This window comes from Microcaecilia unicolor, chromosome 4 (genome assembly GCF_901765095.1).
Source record: "Microcaecilia unicolor chromosome 4, aMicUni1.1, whole genome shotgun sequence".
NCBI lineage: Eukaryota > Metazoa > Chordata > Amphibia > Gymnophiona > Siphonopidae > Microcaecilia > Microcaecilia unicolor.
In genome coordinates, this window is record NC_044034.1 from 5,971,302 (window position 1) to 5,995,818 (window position 24,517).

At 45.6% G+C, this 24,517-nt stretch overlaps 1 protein-coding gene across 2 annotated transcripts in view; it reads right to left on the reverse strand.

Annotated features, from left to right (window-relative positions):
• Positions 1-24,517, reverse strand: part of NUP98 (nucleoporin 98) — a 215,734-nt gene that overhangs the window by 138,602 nt on the left and 52,615 nt on the right. For both annotated transcript variants that reach the window (XM_030199826.1, XM_030199825.1), the window contains exons 8-10: positions 22,161-22,324; positions 19,899-20,036; positions 6,020-6,104 (exon numbers count right to left, since the gene is read on the reverse strand). In XM_030199826.1, coding sequence (XP_030055686.1) covers positions 6,020-6,104; positions 19,899-20,036; positions 22,161-22,324 — 387 coding nt within the window. The remainder of the gene's footprint in view (positions 1-6,019; positions 6,105-19,898; positions 20,037-22,160; positions 22,325-24,517) is intronic.

Below are 24,517 nucleotides of genomic sequence, written 5' to 3' on the forward strand. Positions count from 1 at the left end.
TTCAAACGTGCGTGGGATAAGCATAAAGGAATCCTGTGCAGAAGGAATGGATCCTCAGGAGCTTAGTCAAGATTGGGAGGCGGGGCAGACTTAAACGGTCTGTGCCAGATCCGGTGGTGGGAGGCGGGGCTGGTGGTTGGGAGGCAGGGATAGTGCTGGGCAGACTTATAAGGTCTGTGCCAGATCCGGTGGTGGGAGGCGGGGATAGTGCTGGGCAGACTTATACGGTCTGTGCCAGAGCCGGTGGTGGGAGGCGGGGCTGGTGGTTGGGAGGCGGAGATAGTGCTGGGCAGACTTATATGGTCTGTGCCAGAGCCGGTGGTTGGGAGGCGGGGCTGGTGGTTGGGAGGCGGTGATAGTGCTGGGCAGACTTATACGGTCTGTGCCCTGAAGAACACAGGTAGAAATCAAAGTAGGGTATACACAAAATTAGCACATATGAGTTATCTTGTTGGGCAGACTGGATGGACCGTGCAGGTCTTTTTCTGCCATCATCTACTATGTTACTATGGTCTTTCCCCAGTATGGCATTACTTATGTAGCTGTGAGGGCCAAGGACTTGATGTTGGGATGTAGCTTTGTTCCCTATTATTAAAAGCTGATCTTCCCTTGTTATTCCATATACCCTATTTTGAATCCTGTGTTTGCTGAATGATCATTGTCAAATTCTTCCAAATCCTTTTCGGGGGAGGTGAGAGAACAAGCAATAGTGCATTCTATTACTATGTTACTATGTATTTTTTGGCCCCCAGGTTTGTTTGTTTTTACATTCTCAGCAGAACTACGTCTTTAAGAAGATTTTAAAATATGCATTATTTACTGCTGCATTTGACAATCCATAAGTCATATAGCTGTTCGAACCTGTAGAATATAACTACTGAACTGTTTTAACACCTTCTCTGCTTACTCTTGAGTGGAGGAGTGGCCTAGTGGTCCTGGGGAACTGAGTTCAATTCCCACTTCAGGCACGGGCAGCTCCTTGTGACTCTGAGCAAGTCACTTAATCCTCCATTGCCCCATGTAAGTCGCATTGAACCTGCTATGAGTGGGAAAGTGCGGGGTACAAATGAAAATAAAATAAAAAATAAAGTATGATTGGGCTCGTTGTATCCGATTCTGTCCTATAGTAAACTGGAATTCTTTTCCTCTCAATTTTTTTTTTTTTTTTACTTTAAATTGTGAATTTTACACCACTTCAACTTGTTTGCGCAAAGCAGCAGCATAGCAAGTTGCTAATAAACCATACTTATATGGTCAGCATGGGAAAAAGCTCCTGAAACCATAGAAGAGGGAACCAAAACTTCATGGGCCACTAAGGGCATATAAAAATCATGGTTTCCTGGTCTCCGAATTTCAAAAAGAAATAGGAGAAAATACCAACAGAAGACCTCCCTCTCCCCCCCCCCCCCCCCCCCCCCCCCAATTTAGGAGAAAAGCATCTGACACTAGGTTTGCCATTCTAGAGCAAAACTGGGGGTCCTTTCTGTAAGATGCAGTGTAAAAATGTCTACCAAGAGAGTGCAATACTCTCAATTCTCTGGGCCACTTCATAGTTCAGGTACTGCTTGTGTAGCTACAGAATCCAACAAGTTTGTCTGCCAGGCAATTGTCCTTGCCTATCAGATACTTGGCTCGGAGTCCAGTTTCACATCCTCCCAACACAGAAGGTAAGATCCTGATTCCCCCCTCCCCCCACTACACAGCAACCCAGTCTGAATGAGAATACATTTTGTTAAACAATTGATTTTTGAAAGCCTTTAGAGCATTCCATATTCCACTTAACCCCAGTAAATGTAACTGCTGAATTATCTCCTGGGAGGATCATAACTCCCCAAGTATGAAGTCCATTTACTTGAACTCCCCAACCCAGCTTAGAAGCATCTAACACAATCAGGACTAGTGCAAAAGTATTAGGTACCTTAGGGCAAACCTTCAGTCTTATGCATTCCCCCCCCCCCCCTTCAATTAACCTTCAGGCCCATGAACTGCCCAAATTATGGAGGTTACAATACAACATTGTGTGAGAATTATTGCAGACTGAACTCTTCAGGGGTTGTGGTTACCCTCCGTCATAAGGAGAATCACGAAAGTGACAATGAATGTAATTTAAGACTACAAGAGTCTATAGTTACAGTTCACTAATCTGCACACTACAAGTAACTTGCCAGGAAAAAGAGCAAATACTGAGGAAACTCCAAACATCCCAGAATACAGCAGCCAGACATCTTCGGAAAACCAAAATATGAAAGTGCAAAACCCTTACGAGAGAAGCTACACTGGCTCCCACTTAAGGAACGCATTACTTTTAAAGCATGCACATTAGTCCACAAAATCATTCACGGTGAAGCCCCAGCCTACATGTCTGATCTAATAGATTTACCACCCAGAAATGCTAAAAGATCATCCCGAACTTTCCTCAACCTCCACTTCCCTAATTGCAAGGGCTTGAAATACAAGGCGCTGCACGCGTCAACCTTTTCCTACATGAGCACGCAGTTCTGGAATTCACTGCCGCGCAACCTGAAAATGATCAACGAGCAAGCCACCTTCCGCAAACTATTGAAGACCCATCTTTTTGAGAAAATATACGGAAAGAACCAAAACACAAAGCCCACACCCACTGTTCAATAATGCATCAATATAGCCACTCTGAATTCTTATCACCTGTAATCTCACCACACTCATACCTCTACTCACAGAAAAGGTATACCAAATGCTTTCTTGTTATTATATACTGCCCCTTTCAGTTTCCCGTTGTTTCCTCCAATGTTTCACTGCTCTTTTCCATTGTTATATTCCTTAATGATACTTGACTTTGTCTCGCATAACTCCTCACAATGTAATCCATAACCGAGTAGTAACAAATTGTTATTTCTATCACTCACAACTTATTGTAAGCCACACTGAGCCCACAAAGAGGTGGGAAAATGTGGGATACAAATGCAATAAATAATAATAATAAATAATCTTGACGTCATCATTGACAATACATTGAAACCCTCTGCTCAGAGTGCAGTGGTAGCTAAGAAAGCAAATAGAATGTTAGGAATATTATAATACCTTTGTATGCTCCATGATGCAACCACATCTCAAATACTATGTGCAATTTTGGTCACTGCAATATAGTACAATTAGAAAAGGTACCGAGAAGGGCACTGAACATCAAGTGAGCCAGCAGGGAGGAATTCCCCACACGGCCCCTGTAGAAAGCCAATGCTGCAACTTAAACCGTCAAGGAGTTCAAGGCTAGCCCCTTCTTGAAATCATCCTGCAGGAAAGAGAGAGGCTGAGGAATCGACACCTAAAGAGGTGAGATCACCCTCTCCTGGCACCATGCCTCCACTCACGAGCATAGGCTGCACACGTTTAGCACTTCCTAGCCCTGTAGTAGGGCTGTAATCACATTCTCAGGATAGCATTTCTGCCTCAGCCTCGACCGCTCAAGAGCCAGGCCATAAGACCAAAGCAGGACAGCATCTCCAGCGGTGCGACCTCATCATGAGTACTGCGTTCAGTTCTGGTCACCATATCATAGCAAAATTAGAAAAGGCTCAAAGAAGAGAGACCAAAATGATAAAGGGGATGGAAATCCTCCCACATGAGGAAAGGCTGAAGAGTAATCAGATAAGGAACACCAAATATATGAAAGGAGAGAGAAAAGAAACAGCATTCAAAACCAAAATAAAAACAGTAACAATAATCCCAGGGAAAGCAATGGCTTCCCCAATGTCTCTCTCAATAGCATATAGACTTTTCCTCAAGGAAATTGTCCAAACCTTTTTTAAACCCAGATATGCTAACCAGTTACTAACATCTTCCAGTAAAGAGTTTCAGAGTTTAACTACTCCGAATGAAAAAATAATTTCATCCTACCCGTTAGAAAAATATTTCCACACAACTTCATTGAGTGCACCCTGGTCTTTGTACTTTTTTTGAAACAGTGAAAAATTGATTCACTTTTACCCATTCCACACTACTCAGGATTTTGACCTCAAATCAAATCTCCCCTTAGTCATCTCTTTCCCAAGCTGAAGAGCCTTAACCTCTTTACTTTCCTCATCAGAGGATTTCCAACCCCTTTACCATTTTGGTTGCTCTTATTTCAGCCTTTTCCAATTCCGCTATATATATCTTTTGAGACACAGCAACCAGAATTGAACACAATAAACAAGGTGACGTCGCATCATGGAGTGGGCACAGAGGCATCATAATATTCTTGGTCTTATTTACAAGTCCTTTCCTAATAATTCCTAGCATCCTGTTTGCTTTTTTGGCTGCCATGACACACTGGGCAGAAGATTTCAGCGTATTGTCTACAATGACACCTAGATTTGTTTTGCACTGCTGACTCCTAAGGTCTAGCATCAGGTACCCGATTAGGATTACTGTTCCCAATAAGCATCACTTTGCATTTGACTACATTAAATTTCATCTGCCATTTGGATGCCCAGTCTTCATTTCCTAAGGTCTTCCTGCAATTTTTCACAGACCACATGTGTTTTGACAATTTTGAATAGTTGTGTGTCATCTGCAAAAATGTACACCTTACTCACTGTTCCCATTTCCAGATCATTTATAAATACGTTAAGTAGCAGCGGTCCCAATACAGATTCCCTGCGGCAATCCACTATTCACCCTCCTCCATTGAGAAAAATGGCCATTTAACCCTACCCTCTGTTTTCTAGCCAATAACCAATTCACTATTATTGAAACCTCTATTGAGATTCCCTAAAGATCCTCTTTCCATTAGTATCCTTCAAGCATACTCCACACCAAACCACGGGTGATTGTCAGCTTCCCCCCCCCCCCCCCCCCCCCCCCCCCAATTTAAAGCTGCTCTGTCTCCCTTTTAAATGTTAGCACCAGCAGCCTGGTTCCATTCCGGTTAAGGAGGCATCCATCCTTTTGGAACAGGCTCCTCCTTTCCCAGAATGTTGCCCAGTTCCTTACAATCCTTTGTTGGTTTTTTTTCAGAGGGAGAGAGGTGCACTGATAACTTTTGATGTCAATAAGGTTTTCTTTTCTCTAAGTGTTCTTTAAAGCTCAATTTGTTTTCATTAAAAAACTTGAGATTCTTTCAAAAACATTCCAAGGTAATTGTTTGTAGACAATGTATTTAAAACAAAGTTGTGCATAAGCCATCCCCAAGATTCAGGCCATTGCTCAACATAGGGGATTCCATATGTCTTGGAACACCATGAAGATGGTGTGCATGGGCCTGAAGGAGGGACGACAGCCACTGTCCCATCACAAAAGTTACAAGGAGCATTAACTGTCTCTTGCAAGAGATGCCCCTCTATCCAGAAAGAGTTCAGAAGAAGAGAAGCAGAAGAAACTGCACAGAGGAAAAATATAGAAGACAGAAGAAAAAGTGTACTGAAAGTAAAATGCACCATAGCTAAGGGATTAAAAAGTTAGTGTTTAGTCCTAGTCCAACTTTTGGACTATTCAAATGCAAAGGTAGGTTCATTTTAGCTCATGTGTCACAGAAGCAGCTTCACATATTGCTCAGGAGCCCACAGTGTACAGACAAAGGAAAAGAAAAGTAGAAATAATGTGAGGTATTAGCTTGCAAAACTGAAGCCCTTCCCCTGGGTTCAATGAAACCAGACACAGCTTACCTGGAAAATTTCAGATAGCTGCATCGTTTAGTATCAATACAATGCAGCTGTGTGTGTGATATATGCAGTGTACCTTTAAGAGACTGAATCCCACTTTCGTCTTAGATGTACTAAAAATCCTGATTGTTTAAGCTAATCTATCACAATTGTATTTTAACCCAATACCTTTTATTTCTTTTTACGAAAATGAACTCTCTGTACCTGATTACCTAATCCACTCTGTCACCTCCACTATAATTATGTATTTCTCTTTCCGGAATTGGTGATCACCATTACGGAACAATGTAAGCCACATTGAGTCTGCAAACAGGTGGGAAAATGTGGGATACAAATGCTACAAATAAATAAATAAAATTAAGGGTTTGTATTGGTTCCTAAAGTCAAGGTAAGTTTGTTACCGAAGAGCCCGCTAGTTGCTGTACCAAAGGAAGGAGCACTTGTAGTGGAGGTTCCAAATCCAGCAGATTTGTTACCAAACAAGGTCTGTAAAAATAAAGAGAAACAAGGGTAAGGCAGTTACAGAGAACTCCATGCGGCTGAGGGGCCAACCCCTCCCACAATAACACATTTACATGTAAAGTTACAGTGGATAGGGAGCCCAATTACATGCAAAAAGCAATGCCTCTGGCCAGCTAACACAAATTTGCCTTTGTTTAGAGGCTTAAACCAATAACCACAACCTCCTCCCCCCACCCCCACAAAAAAAAACCCCACTGAAACAAGCAAAAGATGGAGACCACTGGTGCTTCATGTAGGATTAACAACCAAGACAAAAAGAGGGGAAATCAATTAGAAGCAAGGGATTTGTAGCCTGGCCAAGTCTAAAGCAGGACGTTGGGCTTTCTTCCTTACTCTTTATACTCTACTTCTGTACCAATTTCTCTGCTTGTAAACCACTTTGATATTTTAAGAATGTGTTTGGATGACAGTTTCTGATGCCAATGAGAAAGATTTCACAAAGACTGCTTCTGGTTTCCTGGTAATTAATTCTGGTTCTTAGCTATCATTTATGTTAATACAGCAACTGATTCAGAAATCAATCTAATAAAAGGAGAAATTAGTGCTCACCTACTAATTTTCTTTTGTCTCTCCAGACCATTCCCAATGAGTGGGTACATGCCCTCCTCCTACCAATGGTGTCACTATTTAGTCTTGTACAGACCTGAGTCCCTCAGTATTTCTTTTGACAAAGCTAAAATGGTGGTAACGGAACAACCCCCCCCCCCCCCCCCCCAACACACACAAACTACACCCCAAGGGGAAAGAAACAACCAAAATGACCACAAACATGATTATCCCTGCATTGAGAACAGTAAAATGAAGATACATACCTGTAGCAGGTATTCTCCGAGGACAGCAGGCTGGACATCATCACACATGGGCCGTCGTCCGCGACAGCCCAGGAGCTCCGGAACTTAAAATAGAAAACTTTAAAATTCTAGAAGCGACGAAGCGCGCGCGCACGGGGACAACGCACCGCATATGCATGAGTGACTTCCCACCCGCGACGCCCGTGCGCTTTCCTCACTTATATAAAAAGCAAACAAGAAGAAGAACAACTCCAAAGGGGAGGAGGGAGGGTTATGATGATGTCTAGCCTGCTGTCCTCGGAGAATACCTGCTACAGGTATGTATCTTCATTTTCTCAGAGGACAAGCAGGCTGGACATCACACATGGGGTATCCCTAGCACCCAAGCTCACTCAAAACAATGAACTATGGTCAATTGGGCCTCGCAACGGCGAGGACATAACTGAGATTGACCTAAAAATAAACACAACTAAGTAAGAGTGCAGCCTGGAACAGAACAGAAATGGGCCTAGGAGGGTGGAGTTGGATTCTAAACCCCAAACAGATTCTGTAACACCGACTGCCCAAACCGACTGTTGCGTCGGGTATCCTGCTGAAGGCAGTAGTGAGATGTGAATGTGTGGAAAGAAGACCACGTTGCAGCCTTGCAAATCTCTTCAATGGAAGCTGACTTTAAGTGAGCCACTGACGCAGCCGTGGCCCGAACAATATGAGCCGTGACATGGCCCTCCAAAGTCAACTCAGCTTGGGCATAAGTGAAGGAAATGCAATCTCCTAACCAACTGGAAATGGTGCGTTTTCCGATGGCAACCCCCATCCTGTTGGGGTCAAAAGAAACAAACAACTGGAAGGACTGTCTATAGGGCTTTGTCTGCTCCACATAAAAGGCCAATGCTCTCTTACAGTCCAAGGTGTGCAACTTGTCCTCACCAGGGCGAGTATGTGGATGGGGAAAAAATGTTTGCAAGACAATTGACTGGTTCAGATGGAACTCCGACACCACCTTCGGCAAGAACTTAGGATGAGTGCGACTACTCTGTTATGATGAAATTTAATATAAGGAGCATGAACTACCAGGGCTTGGAGCTCACTGACCCTAGGAGCTGAATTAACAGCCACCAAGAAAATGACCTTCCAGGTCAAGTACTTCAAATGGCAGGAATTCAGTGGCTCAAAATGAAGCTTCATCAGCTAGGTGAGAACGACGTTGAGATCCCATGACACTGGCGGAGGTTTGACAGGGGGCTTTGACAAAAGCAAACCTCTCATAAAACGAACTAAAGGCTGTCCAGAGATAGGCTGACCCTCTACACGCTGATGGTAAGCACTGATTGCACTAAGATGAACTCTTACTGGGTTAGTCTTAAGACCAGACTCTGATAAGTGTAGAAGGTATTCAAGCAGGGTCCGTATAGGACAAGAGAAAGGATCTAGGGCCTTGCTGTCACACCAGACGGCAAACCATTTAAAAGAATAACTCTTTCGTGAAATCTTTCCTGGAAGCAAGCAAGACTCGGGAGACACCCTCTGAGAATGGACGTCCCAAGGTCAGATTGTAACAAATGGTCCACCATTGAAGGGAATTGCAAAAATTGGTGGAGAGATGGATGACATCCTCTAGATCCCCCGTAGCCTGACACCACTGGGAAACTAGGGTCCACTGAGCTGATCTCATGTGTAGACGTGCCATGGGAGTCACGAACTGTGGAGGCCATGTGGCCTCAACATCTGCCGAGATGTGATCTGTTGGGATGCTCGAACTGAGGACACTAGGGCCAGAAGGTTGTCTGCCCTTGCCTGGGGAAGATAAGCTTGAGACGTCTGTGTGTTCAACACAGCTCCTATGAATTCCAACTTTTGTACGGGAATCAGATGGCACTTGGGATAATTTATTACAAACCCCAGCAGCTCGAGAAGTTGAATAGTAATCTAAATGGATCGTAGAACTCCTGCCTCCGAGGTGTTCTTCACTAGCCAATCATCGAGATAAAGGAACACATGCACTCCCAGTCTGCATAGCAATGCTGCAACAACTGCCAAGCACTCTGTGAAAACCCTGGTTGCAGATGCGAGACCAAAGGGTAGTACGTAGTACTGAAAGTACTGAGTTCCCAGTCGAAATCGGAGGTACTTCCTGTGATTTAGAAGCACCGAGATGTGAGTGTAGGCATCCTTTAAGGCCAGAGAGCATAGCCAGTCGTTTTCCTGAATCATGGGATGAAGGGTGCCCAGGGAAAGCATCCTGAACTTTTCTCTGACTAGGAATTTGTTCAGGGCCCTTAGGTCTAGGATGGGACGCATCCCCCGTTTTCTTTTAAACAAGGAAGTACCTGGAATAGAATCCCAGCCCTTCTTCCCCTGGTGGAACGGGTTTGACCGCATTGGCCTTTAAAAGGGCGGAGAGTTCCTCTGCAAGTACCTGCTTGTGCTGGGAACTGAAGGATTGAGCTCCCGGTGGGCAATTTGGAGGTTTTGATTCCAGATTGAGAGCATACCCGGACCGGACTATTTGAAGAACCCATCTGTCGGAGGTTATAAGAGGCCACCTTTGGTGAAAAAATATCAACCCCCCCCCCCCCCCCAAACAGGCAGATCGTCCGGTACGGACACTTTGATCTCGGCTATGCTGCTCTGGAGCCAGTCATAAAACCGTCCCTTGCTTTTGCTGGGGAGCCGGAGGGGCCTTTGGCGCACACCGCTGACGAGAGCGAGCCTGCTGGGAGCGAGCTTAAACAGGCTGTCGAGAGGCAGGAGTGTACCTAAGCCTATTATAGGAATAGGGAGCACTCCTCCTCCCTCCAAAAAACCTCCTAGAAGAGGAGGTAGTAGCAGAAGACATCCTAGAAGAGAGAGAATCCATAGCATCATGATGCTTCTTGAGGGTATCGACCATATCCCCAACCTTCTCCCCAAAAAGATTATCTCCCCGGCAAGGAACATCCGCCATTCGCTGCTGGGTCTTCTGATCCAGGTCTGAGACACGCAGCCAGGAGAGTCTGCGCATGACGATACCTTGAGCAGCTACTCAGGATGCGGCATCAAAAGTGTTGTAAGCCCCCCTGGCCAGGAATTTGCGACATGCCTTCTGCTGCCTGACCACCTGGTGAAAAGGTTCAGCAAGCTCCGGAGGGAGAGCTTCAACTAAACTGGACAGTTGCTTGAACGAGTTCCGTAAGTGAATGCTGGTGTACAACTGGTATGTTTGAATCTTGGCTGCTAGCATTCCAGCTTGATACGTACGCCTCCCAAAAGAATCCAAGGTCGCTGAGGCATAGTCTCTAGTACTCTTGCCTCTTCTGAGAGCAAAGTCCACCACCATGGAATCGTGAGGAAGTTGAGCCTTCACCATCACAGGCTCACCATGGACTCTGTACTGGGACTCGGACTTCTTGTTGACAACTGATTTAGAGAGAGGGCAAGACCAATTCTGCAACATCACTTCCCTGAGTGTATTGTGCAGGGGGGCCGTTGCAACCTCTGCAGGAGGAGAAGGATAATCCAGGACCTCGAACATCTCAGCCCTGGGCTCATCCACAGCCTCCATGGGAAATGGAATGTCCCTAGACATTTCCCGCACAAAAGAGGAAAAAGTAAGACTCTCAGGTGGAGATTGTCTAACTTCAATAGGCGGAGTAGGATCAGAAGGAAGCCCCTGGGAATCTTCCTCCGAAAAATACCTGGGGTCTTCCTCCTCTCCCCATGAGTGCTCCTCTTCGGTATCGGACAGAAGCTACTACTACTACTTAGCATTTCTATAGCGCTACTAGGGTTACGCAGCGCTGTACAAGTTAAAACATGGGAAAGGACAGTCCCTGCTCAAGAGAGCTTACAATCTAAAGGTAACAAACTATGTAGTCAGTGTATCTTGAATGGGGAAGGTGGTTAGGCGCCAAAAGCAAGGGAGAAGAGATGGGTTTTGAGTAAGGACTTAAAGATGGGCAGGGAGGGCGCATGGCGCATGGGTTCGGGGAGTCTGTTCCAGGCATAAGGTGATGCGAGGCAGAAGGGACGGAGTCTGGAGTTAGCGGTGGTGGAGAAGGGTACAGATAGGAGTGATTTGTCCTGAGAGCAGAGGTTACGGGTGGGGACATAGGGGAGAGGAGGTGTAGAGAGGTAATAGGGAGCTCCCTAAGAGCAGCCTGAACCCGAGCCCGTCTCGACTTCGAGGATCGACGTCCTTGTAGGGGGTGTCGAGAAGTCGACCCTTGCCTGGACTCCGGCGAAGCATCCTCCACCGACGTCAAGGGGTAGTCAACCCGGGTGGTAGCCAGACGCCGTCTCAGCAGTAGGTACTGGAGGCGCAAGCACCTCCGGTACCAAAGTAGATGGACGACGCTTCCCTTCCAGAAGTCCTGGAAGAATAGCCTGGAGACACTCATTGAGGGCTTCCATCGGAAAAGGCTGCGGGGCTGGTGCCATAAGCTGAAGGGGCTCGAGAGCTGGTACCAGGCTGCCGGACGACCGACGCATCGGCACCTCCTGAATGGAGGGTGAGCGGTCCTCCTGGCACCAACGCGTCTCGGGTGCCGACTCCCTCGGCTCCCCGGAGCTCCCGGTACCATGAGAAGATCGATGGCGATGCTTCTTAGCCCTCGCTCGACGTCCATCATTGACACTCCTAGGTACCGACGAGGAGGACGTGGAATCCTCACGCCTCCTCGGGGCAGGGTCCGACTCAGGGCAGTCCCGGGGGGCCTGCATAGTCTTAGGCCTCGAGAAAGGTGGAGACCCACTCGATGCCTCACTGCTCCCAGCTCGAAGTGGTCTCTCGGCAGCCATTACCTGGACTCTCGGTGCTGATTCCCTCGACGTCGAAGTCAATTCTGCCGACCTCGGTACCGATGTTGGTGCTGACGTCGAAGGACCGGACCGATCCGAAAAAAGTCTCTCGAACTGAGCCTCTCGAGCTACCTGCGTCCTTTTCTTCATTAACTTACACAACTTGCAAGCAGCTGGAAGATGGTCGGGCCAGAGGCACTGGAGACACCAAGCGTGAGGGTCAGTAGATGAGATGGCCCAGTTGCAGCGAGAACAGCGCTTGAAGCCACTGGGAGTCCTCGATGACATGGGCGGGAAAATAGCATCCGCGAAATTAAACGGCTCGATGGTGTCCACCTAAAAAAGGGGACAAATGGAAAAAGGACGGCCGCAACAAAAAGGAAAGGACACTTGAAAAAAAACATAAAAATCTAAAATTTAAAGGGAAACTACTACTTTTTTTTTTTTTTTTTTTTTAGTTATGAAGAAACGTAAAGAAACGGAGCTCGTAAACGCAAAAAAAATTCTCCTGGGCCGAAATTACGAGGTGCAGCGAAAAAAAAACACAACTCCTTGCATTTGTCCACATTAAATTTCATCTGCCATTTCGATGCCCCGTCTTCCAATCTCCTAAGGTCTTCCTGCAATATTTCAGTCTGCATGTGTTTTAACAACCCTGAATAGGTACAGGGATTGGTAGAGGATTGTGGGGTGTGGACGATCAAGGGGAAGGAGCTGTTTATGAGAATCGGGGGGGGGGGGGGGGGGGAGGGATGGGGTTCACTGTAGATCTTTTCTTTCTTACACGGTTTTGTTAACCAACATTTTTGATACATTGCTCATATTGATTGGGATTTTCAGAAGGCGTTTGACAAAGTGCCGCACGAAAGACTCCTGAAGAAATTGCAGAGTCATGGAATCGGAGGTAGGGTATTATTATGGATTAAGAACTGGTAGAAAGATAGGAAGCAGAGAGTAGGATTGCGTGGACAGTATTCTCAGTGGAGGAGGGTAGTTAGTGGGGTCCCGCAGGGGTCTGTGTTGGGTCCGTTGCTTTTTAATGTATTTATAAATGACCTAGAGATGGGAATAATTAGTGAGGTAATTAAATTCGCCGATGACACAAAATTATTCAGGGTCGTCAAGTCGCAGGAGGAATGTGAACGATTACAGGAGGACCTTGCGAGACTGGGAGATTGGGCGTGCAAGTGGCAGATGAAGTTCAATGTTGACAAGTGCAGAGTGATGCATGTGGGTAAGAGGAACCCGAATTATAGCTACGTCTTGCAAGGTTCCGCGTTAGGAGTTACGGATCAAGAAAGGGATCTGGGTGTCGTCGTCGATGATACGCTGAAACCTTCTGCTCAGTGTGCTGCTGCGGCTAGGAAAGCGAATAGAATGTTGGGTGTTATTAGGAAGGGTATGGAGTCCAGGTGTGCGGATGTTATAATGCCATTGTATCGCTCCATGGTGCGACCGCACCTGGAGTATTGTGTTCAGTACTGGTCTCCGTATCTCAAAAAAGATATAGTAGAATTGGAAAAGGTACAGCGAAGGGCGACGAAAATGATAGTGGGGATGGACGACTTTCCTATGAAGAGAGGCTGAGAAGGCTAGGGCTTTTTAGCTTGGAGAGAGACGGCTGAGGGGAGATATGATAGAAGTGTATAAATAATGAGTGGAATGGATCGGGTGGATGTGAAGCGACTGTTCACGCTATCCAAAAATACTAGGACTAGAGGGCATGAGTTGAAGCTACAGTGTGGTAAATTTAAAACGAATCGGAGAAAAGTTTTCTTCACCCAACGTGTAATTAGACTCTGGAATTCGTTGCCGGAGAACGTGGTACGGGCGGTTAGCTTGACGGAGTTTAAAAAGGGGTTAGATAGATTCCTAAAGGACAAGTCCATAGACCGCTATTAAATGGACTTGGAAAAATTCCGCATTTTTAGGTATAACTTGTCTGGAATGTTTTTACATTTGGGGAGCGTGCCAGGTGCCCTTGACCTGGATTGGCCACTGTCGGTGACAGGATGCTGGGCTAGATGGACCTTTGGTCTTTCCCAGTATGGCACTACTTATGTACTTATGATGTTGTTACACTTATGTTGTCTTACTAAGGGGATTTGGGGGGAGGGAGATGGGAGAGGAAAACAAAAAAACAAAGTATGGCGAAGGGTGCTTTTCTTTGTGTGTATTATGTTTGTATTGAGTCTTATTGCCTTGTATCATTCGACATTTGATAGCATGTATTTTGAGGCTTTTTTTCTTTTCTCGTCAATAAAGAAATTACACATAACAACCTTGAATAGTTTTGTATCATCTGCAAATTTGATCACCTCACGCGTTGTTCAGATTTCCATATCATTTATAAATATGTTAAATAGTACTGGTCCCAGTACAGATCCCTACTGCACTCTTCACCCTCCTCCACTGAGAGAAATGACCATTTAATCCTACCCTCTGTTTTCTGTCCAATAACCAATTCCTAATCCACACCAAAACATGGCTCTAATTTTCTCAGGAGTCTCTCATGAGGAACTTTATCAAAATATTTCTGAAAATCTAGATACACTAAACAGCTCACCTTTATCCACATGTTTATTCACGCCTTCAAAGAAACAAAGCAAACTGGTGAGACAAGACTTCCCTCGGCTGAACCCATGCTGACTCTGTCCTATTAAATCATGTTTATCTACGTGTTCTGTAATTTTATTCTTTATAATAGTTTCCACTATTTTGCCCAGCACCGACCACAGGCTTACCAGTCTGTAATTTCCCAGATCACCCCTAGAACCCTTTTTAAAAATCGGCAACACATTGGCCACCCTCCAATCTTCAGGTACTATGGACCATTTTAACGACAGGTTACATATTACTAACAGCTGATCAGCAATTTCATGCTTGAGTTGTTTGAGTACTCTTGGATGTATGCCATTCGGTCCAGGTGATTTATTACTCTTTAATGTTTCAATTTGGCTCAGTACATCTTCCAGGTTCACAGAAATTTATTTCAGCTCCTCCGCATCATCACCCTTGAAAACCATTTCTGGTACAGGCAGATCAGATCTCTTACATCTTCTTCCATAAAGAGAGAAGCAAAGAATTCATTCAGTTTCTCCGCTATGGCCTTGTCCTCCCTGAGCGCCCCCTTTTGCTCCTTTGTGATCTAACGGTCCCATGGATTCCCTCGCAGGCTTTGGCTTCTGATGTACCTGAAAAAGTTGTTACTGTGAGTTTTAGCCTCTGCAACAAGTTTCTCTTTATATTCTCTTTTAGCCTTCTTTATTAATGTTTTGCGTCTGACTTGCCAGTGCTTGATGTTGCTTATTTTCTTCATTTGGGTTCTTTTTCCATTCTTTGTAGGACAATCTTTTGGCTGTAAAGGCATTTTTTAGTTCACCTTTTAACCATGCAGGTTGACGTTTTCTCTTCTTTCCACCTTTGCAAATACATGGAATGCATCTGGACTGGGCTTCCAAGATAGTATTTTTAACTACCATCCACCCCTGATTTAGCCTGGTTCAGACAGAACTCCATCACAACCTTAGGCAAGAACTTAGGGTACGTGTGGAGGATTTACATGTTGTGATGAAACTTGGTACAAGGTGCCAGGGACTGAAGCTCACTGACCCTGTGAGCTGAAGTAACAGCCACTAAAAATATGACCTTCCAGTTCAAGTACCTCAGATGGCAGGAAGCAAGTGGCTCAAAAGGGTGAAAACGACATTGAGGTCCCCATGACACAGAGGAAGGCTTTGTCAACAGCAAATCTTTCATGAAGGGAACTAGAGGCTGTACAGGGACAGGCTTACCCTCTATAGGATGATAAGCATTAATTGCACTGAGGTGAACCCTTACTGAGTTTGTATTGGGGCCGAATTTGGAATGGTATAGAAGATATTAGATTGTAAGCTCTTTGAGCAGGGACTGTCTTTCTTCTATGTTTGTGCAGCGCTGCGTACGCCTTGTAGCGCTATAGAAATGCTAAATAGTAGTAGTAGATATTCAAGCAGGAACTGTCTAGGGCAGGAAATGGGACCTAGGACCATGCCCTCACACCAGACAGCAAACCTCCTCCATCTGAAAGGATATCATCTTGTAGGTGTATTTATCTCACCTTGGCTGGTCAGAAGCCTGTTGAAGCCTGAACCATTTTTTGATGAGCTACTGTGGATTCCTCAGCTGAGGCCTCAATACATCAGAAACCATCTTTCTACAAAGGAAAATTTCTTCTTGGCATAGCTGTGCTGCTGACATCATCAAAGACCTACGTCTACATGCACTGGCCATCTACCTTGTCTCCTAGGAGCATACGGAGAAGTGAACAATAGAGGGCAGCTTGCTACAATCAGGCTCAAGACTGATAAGTTAATTCTAGCTGGACGCTCACAAGCCCTCTTTGTCATGACCATGGGTTATCTGCTGGACAGAGATACCCGGTTAGTGATTGGTCCATATGTCACCTAACCGAGAGCAGGGCCAAGGATGGGGGATGAGAAAGCAATCAGAAGTTTGGAGAGAAGATTTGCCCGGCGTATGGCTCTCTCTGAGGAGTTACGAGACTGTTCACCTGAACACCAGTGAACTGAATTCCTTGTGATAAAAGCTGACAAGGTCAGTTCAGGTGCGGCTCTGTGGATTCCCCAAAGACTGTGTAACCGGTGCACCGAGCAAAGACCTTGGACTTTATTCCAAAGCAGGAGATGGATTTTGCAGATACCCTGCTGGAGTCTCAAAGGAGGAATCCTATTCTTCACAACACCAGAAATCTGGAACCTACAGACTATAAAGGGTGAGAGAAGCAGGATTTTCCTTCCTAGAATTCAGGGATAGCTAGTCTATAGTAATTGCCCGTCACTGACTGGTTGTAACAGGACCTGTGGTCTTCAGGCTTAGTTTGCTGCTAAGTGTGTAATCTTCTTAGGATATCACAGTGGTAATCTTATAAGGTATAATGCCAAAATGGAAATATTTATTGTAGATATAAACATAACAATATGTCAAATTGCAAAGCAGGTTCCATATTATGTTTATATCTACAATAAATATTTCCATTTTGGCATTATACCTTTATTGGTACAGCCTGCCAGACGAGCTTAGGGCCACATAAGAGATACTGTCATCTCCTTAGCAAATAGGTCCAGAGTAATTACTGAATAAGTGATTTTCTGCCGACCTAAGAACCTGTACAATCTCTTAGTGGAATCTTTCCTGGAAGCCAGCAAAACTCTAAAGACACCCTCTGGAAGATACAATGAAGCAAATTTTAAGTTCTCAACATCCAGGCCGTGTGGGCCAGAGACTGGGGTTTGAGATGCACAAGAGATACCTCATTCTGCCTGATGAAAGAAAACATTCCAATCTCCACGGTTCTTCAGAGGATAACTCCAGAAGGAACAGGAACCAGATCTGCCAGGGCCAGTAAGGAGCAATCAGAATCACAGTCCTGTGGTCTTGTATGAGTTTCAGCAAAGCCTTCCCCATAAGAGGTATGGGAGAATATGCATACAGAAGACCTGTCCTCCAATGAAGGAAGAAGGCATCCGATGCTAGTCTGTCATAGGCCTGGAGTCTGGATCAGAACAGAGGGACTTTGTGACCAACATGAGTGGCAGAGAGATTCACCAAGGGGATGACCCACACTTGAAAGATCTCAAGGGCAACACCCAAGTTGAGAGACCACTTGTGCGGTTGCATGACCCTGCTCAGTCAGCCAGACTGTTGGATATGCCCACCAGATAAGTGGCCCTGAGGAGCATTCCATGGCAGACTGCCCAACGCCACATGCAGAAAGAAACAGTGGTCATGATCTGCTGCCCCCTGCTTGTGGTGTAGTACACTGCAACCTGATTGTCCGTTTGAATTACAATGTGATTGATCGGCAGATCTCAGCATCCAGATCACCCATGGCTCCAGAAGGTTTATGTGGAGGTCTGTCTCCTGGGCTGACCAGGCACCCTGAGTGTGAAGTCCATCTAAATGACCTCCCCACTGTCCCCCCCCCCCCCTTCTACAGGAATAGTCGTCTTCTTGGTAACTGCCATCACCAGAGAGTCTATCTTAGGAAACTGAAAGAATTCTAAATCCGCCAAAGAGAGTTGGTAAAGCCGCTCCATTGCCCTACCTATGCATAAAGGAGAATCTGGAGCCTGCCACTCTCCTTCCACCAGCTCCTTCAGGTCTTCATGGTAGGGAAATGTCTGGGGTACGAAGCGAACCCCCTTCAAAAGAGGGTCACCCTTCCTGGTTACATGAAGGGGATCTTCCAAAATGTTTAACACCTACAGAACCTCTGCTAACAGGCCAGGCAACTCCTAATGTCTATAAATCTGTACCACCAATGGATCTTCACCCAGAGGAACCTCAGAAGGGTCCTCTAGGGTCTCCTCTTCCCAGTGCTCTCCCTGGACAGGCTCCTCCTTCAGCAGAGGCTCCGATCTGAGGGATAGGACCTCATCCAAATCCTCCTCTGGAGACAAACGGACCTTCTTCGGTCCAAGTGCAACTGCAGATGCCCCAAAAGACCCTACTAGGCCACTAACATCTGTCCCCCTAAAGACTCAAGGGGCAGACCCCTCTTCAGACAATAAGACTGATGCAGGAGGACAAAGTCTGGAGTGAACACCGCAGAAACTGCAAAGGCATCTTGTTTAGTAAGTACAGGGAGCACCTCTCCTGAATCTAGCACATGTGCAGCTGGCGATAAAATATCAGATGTTCCCACCACCGCCACATCCGAACACACTACCGAAACAGCTTCCCCCGTTGTGGCCTCTTTCACCAGGAAAAAGGCCTAACCCAGACTCACATCCATGGCACCTGATTCGGGTTCGGCTCCAAAAACCAGATTGGGCTCCTTGCACACATGGCAACTGCTGCTGCATGCCAAGACCACACGGCGTGCAAAACAGGCCGCGCACCTTTTCAGCCTAGGAAGACATGCCTCCTTAGCGACGCCCAGAAAAAGCGTCCCACCGCCTACAGTCTCCCCTGCCCAGAGAATCTGGTAGCTTCTCTCTTGTGCTCTGTTTGTTCCACTTCCCCCCTCCCCACCAGACTCCCTGCTCAGCGCCGCAAGCAACTACTTGTCTTTTAAATTTTTTTGTTTTAGATGGTGCTCAACGCCATTCCTGGGTCTCCTCAAGGAACTCTTCCCAGGCAAAGTGGGAGACAAGGCTGAGGTACAGCTCTCACCAAACGAGGACAGGGGGTGGAGGGATCCGGAATCCCGAGTATACACCTCCAACACGGCACAGGAGCCAAAGCCCGAGATCCAAGAACCTTAAATTTGCTCTTCTACTCTTCCTGTTTCTACTGTTAATTTAGTAATTTGTTTTAAAACCAAACGCCCTCAAGAAAAAAAAAACCCCAGGCATTATGCACCCTTATCAATTTAGAATTAGGCTAAATGAGGCCAAAAAACAAAAAAAAAAAAAAGAAAAGCACTCCCAGTAAAAAGAAAAAAAAAAAACCCAAAGGACCAGGTTGCACAGACTCACTTACCTCTGCTGGGAGACTGAGAAATACTGAGCAGATCAGGGTTGCACAGTCCCTTATACAGGTGTCGCCAGTCAGTAGCTCTCAGTCTCCCTCTGATGGTAAGAGAGCATATTACCCACTCGTCAGGAATGGTCTGGAGTAGACGATAAGGAATGCACAGGCACCTACCTACCATTTGCTGAAAAGACAAACTGAATCAGTTTTTTTATTATACTGATAACCCTATGCACTGTAAGTGGACAAGCACAACATAACCATTTTGGGCTCCAGGACTTCATGTGGTGGGCCATGGAGAGATAAGGGTGGGGAGTTTGAGTTCTTTTAACTTGAATGGTTAAAGGCAGCAACATCAAATACCGAAACATGAAGTACTATGTAGTCACACTTACTTCCTTAGACACAGGATAAACCCTGGGGTGTAAAAATTAACAGGAAGCATATAGGGCCAATATTCAGGCCCTTCACTGCACTGCAACATTGCTCAAGGCACCTCCAGCAAGTTCTTCCAGCCTCTGGTGAGCCTTTAAGAGTTTCCCTAGCTTAGCTTCTGGCTATATAAACCCCCTCCCTCTGTCTACAGTGCTTGCTCCATTGAAGCTAGCATGCCACACTACTTTTGCAAAGGTAGGTGCACCTTAGGCTTGAAAATGGTGGAAACACATTGCTCTACTGGTAACACCATCACAGCCACAAAGTGAAGACCTACCGAACCAACGCTACTAAATCCTGTATTTGGCTGTCCAAAGAGGCTTGTTCCAGTTCCAAATGCAGCAGCAGTGTTTGTGTTTGTAGCAGCTCCAAAAATGCTCCCCGTCTGTGTGGGTTGAGTCGCCCCAAACAAACCCTGAAATGCAGAGAGAAAGGGAAAATAAAAATAAGTAGTTAGAAACTGGAAGATAGGAGGGAAGATACAAACTGATACTGAACTATACTGCAGACAGGCCTGCATTCCACTCCCAGCTCAGCCACACATGGACTAGAAAAGAAGATACTATTAATAGTCATTAAAAGAAATCTGAGGAAGTCATAGTCTGCGCTCAGGTCCAGACAGTCTCTGTATTAGAAATTTATGATGGTTTCAAATGATTAGAGTAAGGACTACACTCAGAAGAAAACGGGTATTTGTAGTGTACTACATAACATTTCCAGTATCATAACACTGCTCTTTCAGCTCTAACATTGCAAAAAAAAAAAAAATTAAAAAGAACATCCTAACTATAGCAAATACAGCCACAAAGACCAGGAAACAAATATCAAAACCTTCCTGTTACTCCAACACTCATTCATGGTCACACAACTTAAATACATTTTCATAACTTTACAAATAGCTATGTCTCACCAAAATTGTTGATAAGAGTGTCTTAATTGTCATTTTGTTGCTTTCAAACATGCATCCTTTCTCATAGGAACACAACCAAGTGCCTGCCTTTTGTAATCAACCCTCAACAATGCTTTACTGAATTATAGTGGTTTTTTGTTGGTTTAGAAGTACATAAGTATTGCCATACTGGGAAAGACCAAAGGTCCATCGAGCCCAGCATCCCGTTTCCAACAGTGGCCAATCCAGGTCACAAATACGCAGCAAGATCCCCAAAATGTACAAAACATTTTATACTGCTTATTCCAGAAATAGTGGATTTTCCCCAAGTCCATTTAATAACGGTCTATGGACTTTTCCTTTAGAAAGCCATCCAAACCTTTTTTTAAACTCTACTAAGCTAACCGCCTTTACCACATTCTCTGGCAACAAATTCCAGAGTTTAATTACACGTTGAGTGAAGAAAACTTTTCTCCAATTCGTTTTAAATTTACTACATTGTAGCTTCATCGCATGCCCCCTAGTCCTAGTGTTTTTGGAAAGCGTGAACAAACGCTTCACATCTACCCGTTCAACTCCACTCATTATTTTATAGAACTCTATCATATCTCCTCTCAGCCGCCTTTTCTCCAAGCTGAAGAGCCCTAGCCGCTTTAGCCTTTCCTCATAGGGAAGTCGTCCCATCCCGTTTATCATTTTCGTCACCCTTCTCTGCACCTTTTCTAATTCCACTAAACGCCCTAGCTAGGCAGAGGCAGGGTTCAGGATAACTCTCAAGGTACACGCCCTAGCTAGGCGGAAGCAGGGTTCGACAGGAACCGGCAGAGGTCAGGGCTGGCAACAAGCGAGCAAAGTCAGGAACAAGCAGGAGACAAACTCGACAGGCAAACAGAAGGAGCAATCAGGAACAACAGAGTCTTAGGGCTGGCAGCAGGCGGAAGAGTATATCTGGGTTCAGGCAATAGTCAGAGGCAGGCAGCAGGCAGAGAATATCGGGGTTCAGGCAATAGTCAGAGACAGGCAGCAAGACAATAGAATACACCAGGAACTAGCAGAATCAGGCTGAAGCTACAGACTCCCCCCACAAACCGAGGGAGAGTGGCTGAAGGCTTCAGACTCCAAACACAAAGCAAGGGAGTAGAAGGACAAGCAGTCCACAGACACAGAGTAGCAGGGCAGAGCCCCCCACGGAAGGACTAGTAGTCCACAGACACAAACAGAAGCTGGGCCAGAACCCAGAGAAAGGCTAAGCAGTAGTGCAGCAGAACACTAACTGACCTGACCTAAAGGCATAACACCATGCAAAGGCCCTAGCACAGCACTTCCTTATGAAGGCCCCCACTGATGATGTCACCTGCGCAGGACAGGAGCAAAAAACACACTCACACCAAGGGAAGGCTGGGAACACATAGAAAGTGAACACATAGGAAAGACAAGCAGGAGCCATCTTGGAAGCTGGCACAGAGTAGGCGGCAGCCATCTTAGATGCTGGCTCCCCAGAGAGGCATAGCCCACACAGGTGAGGTCTAGTGAAGTAATCAGCACACAGAGCCAGAGACAAAACACAAACAGAAGCCAGCACAGAGGCTGACCCCCAGAAACAAGGTAAGGCTGAGGGTGGTCACGGCCACAGACATGACACTCCCTTACCAAGGTATTAGTCTGTGGCTGCCCCAAAGTGTTGGTGTTTCCAAAAGAAAAGCCAGTGTTCTGTGTAGTCGTAGGCTGTCCAAAAGGCTTGCTGAATAAGCTGGTAGTTGTCTGCTGGGGCTGGCCAAAGAGACTCCCAGTGTTTGCTCCAAATCCACTAGTACCTGGACATAAAAGACAAATAAATGAAAAAATTCACTAACAAAATATTATTTTCAGAATGGAGCGCTACAAAGAATTAACCATCCAGATGCTGGACGGAGCATCTAGCCACCTTCCCTTATCATCCTCATCACCATCTTTTCCTCCTTCCTACCCTTAACATCCTCACCTATTCCCCTCAGCCCCCTCCAACTCACACTGCCTCCTGTTTCCTACTCTCTCCTCCTCTGCTGGCTTCTCTTAAATCAGAAATGCACATGGTCCTGTAGTCTCAAGTCTCACCAACCCTGCACAGTTCCAGTTTCAGATGGAAGATGGCAGAGGAGTAGCAACTGTTTTCATGAGGGGCTGGCTAAACTAAAAGGTGGATAAAGTGATGGGGCCAGATGGCATACATCCAAGGGTACTGAAGAAACTTAGGGAGGTTCTAGCAGTTCCACTGGCTGACCTTTTCAATGCTTCTCTAGAGTCAGGAGTGGTCCCAGAGGACTGGAGCGGAGCAGATGTGGTCCCTCTCCACAAAACCGGAAGGAAGAGGTTGGTAACTACAGGCTGGTAAGTCTGACTTCTGCGGTAAGTAAATTACTGGAAACGCTTTTAAAATAGACAATAGTAAAGTTCTTGGAATCCAATGGATTACAGGTCCCAAGGCAACATGATTTCACTAGAGGCAGGTCTTGTCAGACCAATCTGATTAGGGTGACCAGAGAGCTGGATCGAGGTAGAGCACTAGATGTGGTGTATTTAGATTTTAGCTAAGCCTCCGCTCATTCTGCCTCGCCTCACCCTATGTTTGGAACAACCTTCCTGAGCCCATACGCCAAGCCCCCTCCTTGCCCATCTTCAAGTCTTTGCTTAAAACCCACCTCTTCAATGCTGCGTTCGGCACCTAACTCTTACCGTTCAGTAAATCCAGACTGCCCCAATTTGACTGCCCCTATCGGACTGACCGTTCACTTGTCTTCTAGATTGTAAGCTCTTTGAGCAGGGACTGTCCCTCTATGTTAAATTGTACAGCGCTGCGTAACCCTAGTAGCGCTTTAGAAATGTTAAGTAATAGTAAATGGTTCCACACAGATGACTAATAAATAAAATATGTCCTTGGTGTAGGCCCTAAAGTAACTGACTGGGTTAGGAACAGGTTGAACGGAATGTGACAGTAGTGGTAAAAGGAGCTCACTCAAAATAAAAATAAAAAAAGAGGGGATGTTACAAAAATCTGAGGGAGTGGTATAGTTTGGAGGGTAAAGAACCTGGTGCACGAAAGAGAAATGGGACTTATGTGATTAACTTAAAGGTGGCCAAGCAGATAGAAAGGTGACAGCAAAAGATAGAATTATGTTTGGGTACACAGGAAGAAGAATGATAGGAAAAAAAGGAGGCGATGATGCCTCTGTACAAGACTCTGGAGAGATCTCAACTAAAACATTGTGTACAGTTCTGGAGACTCCACCTTCAAAAAGATATAAACAGGATGGAGTAGTTCCAGAGGGCGGCTACTAAAATGGTCAGCGGTCTTCGTCAAAGCACACAGGGACAGACTTAAAAATCTCAATATGTGTACTTTGGAAGAAAAGGGAGCAGGGAGATATGAGAGACATTTAGATACCTCTGTAGCATAAATGCACAAGAGGCAAGTTTCTTTCAGCTGAAAGGAAGCTCTGGAACAAGAGGGCATAAGATGAAGGTGAGAGGGGACAGACTTAGAAGTAACCTGAGGAAATACTTCACGGAAAGGGTGGCAAATTAGTGGAACAGCCTCTCAGTGGAAGTGGTGGAATCGAAAACAGTATCTGAATTCAAGAGAGCTTGAGACAAGTACATAGGATCTCTAAGGGAGTGATAAGGAGAGTAGATGGTATGGATTGAGTGGAGGAACAGGGGGCTCCCATGCTTTGTGATTTGTAATACTGCCCTTCAGATTATTTCCCTTGGTTGGTCAGCAGGTGGTGTTTGCCCTCTGCATTATAGCTGTAACAGGTCTGTTTTCTTTTTAGCTACATTCCCCAAAAGGGAAAAGTAGCCTGCAGTGTCACTGGTCAAACATCCTTAGTGCTAATGCTCTGTGGCCCAACTGGCTCAGAACGTACTAGAACTCCTCAGTCTCAGTTGGGGAGTGTGGATGAAGTAAACCTCTGAACTGAGGCCCTGTTTAATTTCTGTGACCAGCTTTTGTTTTTCCTGACTTCCCCAAG